Source organism: Malus domestica, chromosome 16 (assembly GCF_042453785.1).
Source record: "Malus domestica chromosome 16, GDT2T_hap1".
NCBI classification, from domain to species: domain Eukaryota; kingdom Viridiplantae; phylum Streptophyta; class Magnoliopsida; order Rosales; family Rosaceae; genus Malus; species Malus domestica.
The window spans coordinates 12,898,581-12,908,836 of NC_091676.1; the positions used below are offsets into that span (position 1 = coordinate 12,898,581).

The 10,256-nt window shown below is 38.7% G+C and overlaps 1 protein-coding gene across 3 annotated transcripts; it reads left to right on the top strand.

The window, feature by feature from the left end:
• Positions 1-14: 14 nt before the first annotated feature.
• LOC103403739 (glyoxysomal fatty acid beta-oxidation multifunctional protein MFP-a-like) lies at positions 15-6,340 on the top strand. Of its 3 annotated transcripts, XR_003769838.2 has the most exons (19): positions 60-393; positions 634-705; positions 782-850; positions 953-1,006; positions 1,107-1,174; positions 1,260-1,341; positions 1,658-1,713; positions 1,833-2,135; positions 2,219-2,305; positions 2,784-2,958; positions 3,209-3,330; positions 3,430-3,593; positions 3,680-3,934; positions 4,048-4,169; positions 4,303-4,424; positions 4,562-4,710; positions 4,784-4,922; positions 5,340-5,492; positions 6,183-6,340. XR_003769838.2 is itself a non-coding variant. In XM_029095527.2 (18 exons), the coding sequence occupies exons 1-18, from the start codon at positions 291-293 to the stop codon at positions 5,373-5,375; spliced, it is 2,178 nt and encodes a 725-aa protein (XP_028951360.2). In that variant the 5' UTR covers positions 15-290; the 3' UTR covers positions 5,376-5,653. The 3 variants fall into 3 exon arrangements, 2 of the variants coding, with proteins under 2 accessions (XP_028951360.2, XP_070671062.1); XM_029095527.2 differs by lacking the exon at positions 6,183-6,340 and having other exon boundaries at positions 15-393; positions 5,340-5,653; XM_070814961.1 differs by lacking the exon at positions 6,183-6,340 and having other exon boundaries at positions 782-836; positions 951-1,006; positions 5,340-5,653.
• The last annotated feature ends 3,916 nt before the right edge of the window (positions 6,341-10,256 follow it).

The following is a 10,256-nucleotide window of genomic DNA, read 5'->3' on the forward strand; positions in this document are numbered from 1 at the left end:
ACATAATAAAGTGTGAGGGAAGAGAAAGAAAAGACGAGGAGATAATCCAAGTCCTTTCCGGATCCGCCAAGCTGAGTTTCCTTCCAAATCTTGCCAAACGTCATTGTGAAACACTCAGTACGCAAGCAAGCAATCACAATTAAAACGCCAACGAAACCATCCAACTTCCCAACCTCCTATAAGACTCCATTAATACAGAAAATATCAGCTCTTGAAATCCAGAACCAGAGAGAGAGAGAGAGAGAGAGAGAGAGTGTGTGTGTGTGTGGTATTAATTTGCAAACCAGAAAATGGGCAGCAGCGGAAAGGGCCGGACAGTTCTGGAGGTGGGAGCCGACGGCGTCGCTCTCATCACCATCATCAACCCACCTGTCAATTCCCTCTCGGTCGATGGTACTTTCCTTCCCTCCAATTTTACCCATCACAAGTTTTGATCTTTTGGGATTTTGATTTGTTTATTTTTGTGGGTTTTCAGTTTTATGTTCTGCAAGTATTTGTATATGTTTGAATAGTTAACTGGGTAGCTGAAATTTTTACCCTTTGATCCATAATTTGATTCAAATAAGTATACTGTCATTAACCAAAACGTGTTTAAATTCTACTAATTCCCCTCTCTCCCTCTCTGTGTTTCAGTGTTGTACAGCTTGAAAGACAGTTATGAGGAGGCCTTGAGAAGAAACGATGTGAAGGCAATTGTTATAACAGGTATATGGGGCAATTTGGTTATCGTTTTTCAAGAGCTGGGGCTGTTTGCTAATGAAAATCATGTTGGTTGGACCAGGTGCTAAAGGAAAATTTTCGGGTGGTTTCGATATTTCTGCTTTCGGTGGACACCAAGGGGGGCAGAAGCGTATGTTTAATTTTTTCATGTTTGTATTTTAATGATCTAGTAAATAGTATTTCATCACTACATGGTCTATTAAGTTCCCAACTCCCTGGTTATGTGTTGCAGAGGAGCAGAAGCCCGGTTTTATATCCGTGGAGGTAATCACTGATATTTTTGAAGGTAAATAACTATTTTGTTTTGTGCTTTTACTTATTGTATATCCCTTTTACAAGAACGGCATTGCTTGAATTGACCTGTGATGGGTTGGTTGATCTTCCAGGTGCAAGGAAACCTTCAGTTGCCGCCATTGATGGCCTTGCACTGGGGGGAGGTTTGGAGGTGGCAATGGTATGTGTTGCAGTTGTTTTGGAGTTTTGACTGAAGGCTTTTATACTGGATTTTGTTTGATGACATTTTTATGTTCTTGTGTCAGGCATGTCATGCCCGAATATCGACTCCTACTGCACAATTAGGATTGCCCGAGCTGCAGCTTGGACTCATTCCTGGTTTTGGAGGTATGACTCCAGTTTTTTGAATTGATTAAGTATCATAATTTAATACTGAAATACCTTCATGTTGAAAGCTTAGATGAGAGAGCTGGTTTGTTGTCAATAAACTTTACTAAGACATTGTATCAAATACTACATTCATCTGGTTGGCGTCCGAGGCCGTCCCTTGTTCTGTGAGCTCATCTTACTGGCCGTGAAAAGAGAAAAAGAAAAAGAATACAGTTGCACGATTATATCAGAATGTATATGACATATTGGCATTGTTGATATGATATTCCTTGCATATTTTAGATTGCAATCACATGATCCTGAATTTTCTCAGGAACGCAACGGCTTCCACGTCTTGTTGGAATCTCAAAGGCACTTGAGATGATGCTGGTGTGTTGTGCGTTTGGTCATTTCTAAACATCTTAATATCTTGTATAGTTTTGGCATGCTGACTTTATTAATACTGATTAAATTCCCTCCCCCATTTCCTTTTGTCTATGCCCTATTAGACATCAAAACCAGTTAAAGGGGAAGAGGCTCATGATTTAGGCCTTGTAGATGCTATTGTTTCACCTGATCAGTTGGTAAGCACTGCACGTAAGTGGGTGTTGGATATCTTGGAGCGTAGAAGACCTTGGGTTGCTAGTCTTCACAAAACCGACAAGTTAGAGCCCCTTGGAGAAGCTAGGGAAATACTTAAATTTGCAAGAGCTCAAGTCCGGAAGCAGGCTCCCAATCTCAAACACCCATTGGTTTGCATTGATGTTGTTGAGGAGGGTATAGCTTCAGGGGGTCGGTCTGGACTTTGGAAGGTCCTTATCTGTTTCCATATTCTCTTTCATTTTGCCAAACATATATGCATGCAATGGTAATACACTGTTTCTGGCTATTTCAGGAGGCTGAATCATTTCAAGGACTTCTGCAGTCAGACACTTGCAAGAGCTTGGTCCATGTCTTCTTTGCTCAACGTGGAACATCAAAGGTTTGACACACAACTTTTCCTGATTCATCTCTACTATAAAACCAACCTGCATCCTGTGATGGAATTTAAACTGGATGATGAACTTTTAACTTATTTCCCTGCTGTTAATTTGAAAGCAATTCTATCAAATTCAACTATCTTTGATTCCTATTGAAGCAGGATGATTGTGTGGATGTTTAAGTTTGGTCAATACTTAGTTGTTTAGCTGCTTTTTAGGAAGTTAGAGGAATTTTTTAGCCATGCTTTTTGAACTTATACCTTAGTAACTAAATTTAACTAGTTTTGGTTGAAAATTCATAAGAACACGCATCTCTTATAAATTGGAATTGCGCTTCTGAGTAACAATTTTAATTGATGAAACATAGGATAGCATTATTGTAAAATTGGTTACTAACTGATATTGGGCCTTACCATAAAACCACATTTTCTTTGATATAACTTTCTAATACGTGAATTGTTGTCTCATAACTGTATATAGGTACCTGGGGTTACTGATCGTGGTTTGATGCCTAGACGAGTGACTAAGGTTGCTGTCATTGGTGGAGGGTTAATGGGGTCTGGAATAGCTACCGCATTGATTCTTAGTGGTTATCCAGTGATCCTGAAAGAAGTCAACGATAAGTTCTTGCAGGCTGGGATTGGTAGAGTCAGAGGTGAGGCTAGAAGTCCTTTTAGAATTTAAGGTTCTACTTTAGTATTGTATTTTAAATTGATATTTTCTTCTAAAAGCTTAATCTTTCATTTATTTTCACACGTGTAGTAACAAATAGCAATGCTTCTAAAAGTTTTATTCTTGTAAGAATTAAAATAAAATACGTATTATTTGTTCCTGTGTATAATATCAGCTTGTTGTTAAGTATTTGTGATGGCAACCTGCTATAAGTTGTCACTTTTCTGGTTCAGCCAATCTGCAGAGCCGCGTCAAGAAAGGGAAAATGACTCAAGAAAAGTTTGAGAAGACCGTCTCTCTTCTTAAGGGTGTCCTGGATTATGAAAACTTTAGAGATGTAGATATGGTCATAGAGGTAATTATTAAAGCATGTTCGATTTCATTCAACCTTTTTATGTTCTTTTGGCTGATAGGGGAAAAGCTCTGACATATTCATCTTCTATGCTTGAAATAGGCCGTTATTGAGAAGGTTTCTCTAAAGCAGCAGATTTTTGCTGATCTTGAAAAATATTGCCCACAACACTGCATACTTGCAAGTAATACTTCCACAATCGACTTGAACCTCATTGGAGAGAAGACCAAGTCTCATGATCGGATTATTGGTGCCCATTTCTTTAGGTAATACTGTGAAGTGTATGTTTGTCCTCGTTTTTTCTTTTTTCCTCAAATTGTTAACTTGAGAACTGATTGTGCTCTCTGCCCAGCCCGGCACATGTCATGCCACTTCTGGAAATTGTTCGTACTAATCAGACATCTCCCCAAGCTATTGTTGATTTGCTAGAAGTTGGGAAGAGAATAAAGAAAACACCAGTTGTTGTTGGGAATTGCACAGGATTTGCTGTGAACAGAGTGTTCTTTCCTTATACGCAAGCTGCTCTCTTGCTTGTTGAACGAGGTGCTGATGTTTATCAGATTGATAGGGTAATCTCCAAATTCGGAATGCCTATGGGCCCATTCAGGTCAGTAATACTTTTGTGAAAACTTATGATTTGGTGGTTCCTGCGTTTTCCCTCCCTCAAAAATTCCTTTTTCTGTCATTAACCTGAGTTTGATATCCTATATATTCATTCAGATTGGTTGATCTGGTTGGGTTTGGCGTGGCAATTGCAACCGGCACGCAATTTGTTGTGAACTTTCCTGAGCGGACGTATAAATCAATGCTCATCCCTTTGATGCAGGAGGATGGGAGGGCAGGTAATAATTTGTTGTTAGGCTTGTAGTTGGCTGGTGAAAATTTATTTACCAACTTCTTACTTATACAGTTATACTCACAGATCATAAGTATTTTTCATAAGAGAATAGATTCCTTACATTCTTATTGTTTTAGGTGAAACTACTCGAAAAGGGTTCTATACTTATGATGATAGGCGCAAAGCTACCCCAGATACTCAATTGAAAGGATATATTGAAAAGTCAAGAAGCATTTCGGGTGTTTCCATAGATCCTAAGGTCTCTCTCTCTCTCTCTCTCACCCACTCCCACACCCACACACCCCCACCATCTCCCTCGTGCAATTGCTGACACCGTCTGAATTATAAATTATAATAGTAACAATTCTGACCCAAGTTTGTGACATCTCAACTCAGCTACTGAAGTTATCAGAACAGGACATAGTGGAGATGATATTTTTCCCTGTTGTAAATGAGGCATGCCGGGTGCTTGCTGAAGGCATAGCTGTAAAAGCTGCCGACCTTGACATTGCTGCAATCATGGGAATGGGTTTCCCACCATACAGGTTTGTATTTATAGTTGGGAATACCTTAAACGCCATAAGATGTGTAATAACTTGTTTGGGCACTTCTGTTTAGGGGAGGTCTCTTGTTCTGGGCTGATTTACTTGGATCCAAGTACATATATACAAGATTGGAGGAATGGTCAAATACTTATGGTGAATTTTTCAAGCCTTGCGCCTATTTGGCTGAAAGAGCTGCAAACGGGGCTCCTCTGGTAAGAAATCTGAACTGTTATGTTTATCCTGTAGTTTCATTGATTATACAGAGTTGACTTAGTGTTGCATCTTAAAAATACTAAGCCTTTACTACTCTATAAATTGGGCCAATGCTTTTGGTTGAACTGCTTGTGATTTACTGGTTGAGCAATGCTACGAATCTGAACTCTATTATAACTTACATGCCTATTACGTTCCATCATAACCAAGAGGCTTATATTCCCGTACATTTCCTTTTTCCCCCGTAAGCCTCCAACATGCACAGAATTGCACAGCTGAACGTTATTGTGCAACGTGAACCCAATAACGACTTTGGATTGTGGAATTTTCTGGATTAGATTACTGATTATGGCATATTATTGGTGTATGTTGCTCGTTCTGCATGCCTAATAGCGCTTTCCACTGCTCCCTTGCAGAGTTCTCAGTCGAACCAAGCAAAATCACGGTTATAGGAAAGTTTCCCGGTTGCATGGGGATCGACGGTTGCCGTTTTCTTCAGTCCCAAGTATCCTTTTCCTTTCCATGTTTTAGATGGCTCAGGAACAAATGAATGATGTAGGAGATATATGGTATGGCCTGATAGCTTGGATAAGTTGATGAATAATTGTTATGTATACTAATTACTATATTTACTTTGTTACATCTTCAATATAAGTTGATGAATAAATGTAGTGTAAATACATTCAATTATTTAATTGATAAAGCCAAAGAGCAAAATATGTTAAGAACATCAACATGTGCCCTCACAATGCGGTTGCGGGTCTGCTGTTTCTATTTTAGGATATCTTCTCTAATCACTTGATATGTATCAATGCATTTAACTAGATAATTAACACTTATAACTTTAATATATAAAACATAAAGAATAAATGGTCAAGGGTAATTGTGGGACCGTGATTTTCACCACATCAGCCGCAACAACCACCCCCCACCTCGTCATCACATAGCCTCTTTTTTCTCCTACAACAGATTAGGTATCATGGACGCAGAAATTAATGGTCAAGGAATCGAATCGAATTGATCCAGAGCAGAAAAATCTAATCGAGCTGAATCAGAGTCGACTATTCCAATAGATCCTGCTAATTCAGAGTCGACGATTGAATCCGTGGCCATTACATCCAAGCTCCCCACCGACATTAGGTTGTATAAATAATAAGAACGTTCGGACCGTATTCTATATTTGCTAGGAAAGTGACGGTATATGTACCCTCAGCTACAATCTCTCACCTGCCAGATTTGGCCCATATTGCTTCATGCAGGTTTGGAAATAAGTCGCGCATTGGATGCATGATGCTTCTCCATATGTAGTACTTTTCTTTGTATGGCGTGACATGATTCACGAAAATACACTTATGCTCCGGTATGTTAGATGACACTGTCAAAGAACGTGATGATCGAATAAATTTGGGTTTGTGCATGCATGGTTGTACGTAGGTACCAAACGGGATAGGGTTTCTTCTGGGAACGATGCAGCTAGTGCTGTACAGAAATGCAAAACCATCCAAACATATTTCAAATGGCGGACTGTTGGAAGAAGGAAGGCAATATGAACTCCTCTCATCCTCTGTATTCTTCTCACTAGGAGGATATAATGTTGGACTTCTTACTCACAACCCAATACGAAAAAACATTGGGCCTAACGAATTTACCATCATCACCCATGAAGCCACATGCGGTCCGACCAATAAAAAGAAAGAAAATAAGTTAATTACGTTAACATGTTGTTGACCCTAAAATCTACCAAGCCTACGTGGCGCGCAGGCCGAATATATTCTAAGCTAACTACGTCCTTCGGTGATTGCGGGGCGTGCCAACTCGTCGGCCGAGGCTCGGCCGAGGAGTAAATTTGATGATGCTGCGTTGGGTCGCGCTACTGACTTCTGCGTCTTGCGATTGCGGCCGAGAAAGGAACGCGTCTCGGCCTCTTGGGTTCTCGAGCCTGAAGACAAGGCTGCTATTTCTTACAAAGTTCACGAACCGAATTCGGCTTACAATGTGCCGAATGTAATAACTGTAACACCTCACCTCGCCGAGAAGGCTAATGAGATGACCTCGACCAACAAGGATTCGAAAACCCTTCTCGACCGAGACTTGGATAGGCAATCGACCGTTCTCGCCGCAGTGCTGTTGATGCCAACGGAAGATACTGCGAGACCGACCGACTCTACGGTGACAGAGCTATCTATGCCGACTTAAGATATCACCGGTTGCTTCCACAGTGCTGTTGATGCCAACGGAAGATGTGTCAGCGAAAAAGGAAAAGAAAAAGATCTCAAGTTGTGAGAGTTTGCGCAGGGCAATTTTGTATTGATTTTTGTGGGCCATTTTCCATTGCTGAATGTCTTGTATTTATAGAAGCAGAACACCGAGCCCGAGTTCTAATCCTATTCGAACTAGGTTTCCTTCTCCGGATTAACGTTACCTCAATCAGTCCTACCTCTGCTAGGACTACGAATCTAGTCCTTAACTGAGCCGGATTCGCCTTCTAGTTTTACTGATCTCGTCGAGGGTCCCTATTGTATTAGGACTCGACTTGCATTCTGATTTAACCGACCTAGGCCTAGAAGCCCATGAGCTGAAGCCCCCATGACTTTCTCGCCGTAGTCTTCCCGGGCCGAAAGTGATACCTCCCTCGGCCCAAACTGCTATTTTGGGCCCAAACACATGTATACTTCGAAAAAAAAAATATGTGTACTTCGAGATCTTTGTTATACATGGCGAGAATCTACTTTAAAGAGAGATGAATCGGGCTAGGCCATACAATAGGCCAACCACTTATCAGGTATTAAACTCAACACTAATATAATATGTCACCGTCATCTATATGAGTCGAACTTGAGACTTTTTACTTACAAGTGAAGAAAAATATTATTACAGTAATATTAATACATATCGTTTGTTAAGAGTTATATTAAGTATCCAGTGAATTTGACCAAAGTGTAAGAAAAAGTTGTTCACTTGCATTACAAGGAAAGAAATGTCAAAAGTATTTCATATCGAAGATGCAAGTCTTGCATATAATTTATTCTATTAAGAGAAGAGCCCTTGTCAACTTTTTTTCAATTTTGTCCTCACTTTTGATACACAATGTTGACAAAAAGGAGGGTAAAATAGTAATTTTGTACCTTTTGACAAAATAACAATCATATCCCTATTTTTCCTATTTTACTTTTTTTTGAGAAAATGACAATCATATACTTATTTTTCCAATTTTTCCCTCACTTTTGATACACAATATTTATATAAGGAGGACAAAATAGGAAAAAATGGGGAAAAAAGTTGACAAGGAGGCTTCTCTTAATAACACTTTTGATTCACAATATTTACATAAGGAGGACAAAATAGGAAAAAAGGGGAAAAGTTGACAAGGATGTTTATCTTAATAATAGTATAGAAAAAAAAATGCACTTATTAAGAAAAAGGGGAAAAATTTTGACAATGAGGCTTCTCTTAATAATAGTATAGAAAAAAATATGCATTTATTAAAAAAATTATTCACACACACAAAGTAGTGCTAATAACATTGAAAGAAAGTCATGTTATCGCCCCGTCAAGTCCAACAACGTTAAAAGTATTCTAAAAATATTCATCATTTGTTATCTACAAACTTTACGCTGGGAACCCTAATTGTTATTTAAAATTCAATTTTGCATCTAGTTAAATATTTTGGACTTTCAGTTTCATTAAAATTTCTGCTATATTTACCATTTCTTTGTGTAATTTTGGAAGAGGATCTCTTTTTGTGAAAATTCCTAGAATCTGGATGGAATTCAAATCCTGTAATTTGAGTTGTTATACGGAAATGGATCATCTTCAGATCATTTCCTCCTAATCCATTAAGTTCGGAGATCCGGGCTATTAAAATTTGATCCAACAGTTAAAATTATTACAAGTTTTAAAGTGGGACCCTTTTTGTAGCCATTGGATCAAATTTTAATGATTCAGATTCTCAAATTTGGTGAATTAGGAGGAAGGGATTTGGATCCCTTTCCTTGTTATACAATCTCAGAATTCAAAATAAAAGAAGGAATGGGCCAAGACTGCCGAGTGTATGGGATTTGGATCCTCTCCAAGGCAATTGGTCGGGATCTTCCTGACCGGTGTCTATGGGCCATTAGATTTTTATCCAACAGCTACAAATAGGGTGCCTTTTAAAAGTTATAATAATTGTAGTCGTTGGATAAAAATCTAACAGTTCACAGATACCGGTCAGGAGGATCCCAACCAATTACCTCCGAGAGGATCCAAATCTGAGTGTATGAAGTGAGTGACATGCATGCCTTCGAGAAAAAAGGCATTTATGCATATGCTCAGCTCAGCTGTACCACTTTAACTTAAACAAACATTATTTAATAAAATAAATTTATAAGCTTTTCTATATAATATATGGTCCCCTTAAAGTCATGTTATAACGATAAAGGTTTTGTCTTATTTGTTACAAAATATTATTGCCATCCTATGAACACCTTAGGGCTGCTTTGGTATTGCTGTGTTTTGAAGAAAAACTGTTTCTGCTGTGTTATGAGAATAAGCTCACTTTTGCTGCTTCATGTTTTTCAGTTTTTTTCACAAAAAACTGTGAAAATAAGCTGTTTTTAAATGTTTACCAAACACCTTTTTGAACTCAACTTTTTTTAATACTCACTTTTATAAAAACACTTCAGTACCAAACCAGTACTTAGTCAAGTCTACTAGTCTAAAGGGAAAAGCAAAAAAGATAAAAAGATAAAGACAAAATCTTTCTTCAGTTTAACAATAAATTTTTCAATGTGTCAGTAGCACGGTGCCATACTAGTGTCATAGTACAACTGGCTGTATACTTGAAAAAAGAAATTTTCTAACCGTAAAACTTGATGTGTTAGACCGTATTTCCGGCACACTGAAATATTTCTCTAACTCAACAGCATGCGGGAACACACTCTTGAGTACGTCAACTTTTGGGTGCAAGGAACATGATACACAACCAGGCCCGCTGTTTTCGTGAGTGAGCCGGCCGAACAACTTAGGTGGTCTGATCGAGGACTCACACGAGTATGCAAATGTCCTAGTTATCATATTCTATCAAAACTCACGGGATATATTTGAAAAATACGTGAATAGAGTTTGGTGTTTCTCACGGTGCGAAAATGTTCTTATTAGACAACCCTACCATGTATTGACGGAATATATTAAAAAAATACAAGATGAAGCCGGTTTGGCAGTGTACAATGCGTACCCTCTCAAGCTTCTCTATAAATCATGTGATCATTGTCATGTGGGTTTGAGTGTACGTGGCTCCAAAACGTATTCATATTTCATAACAAGGGCAAATGCATCATCTGTTTTTATGTGTC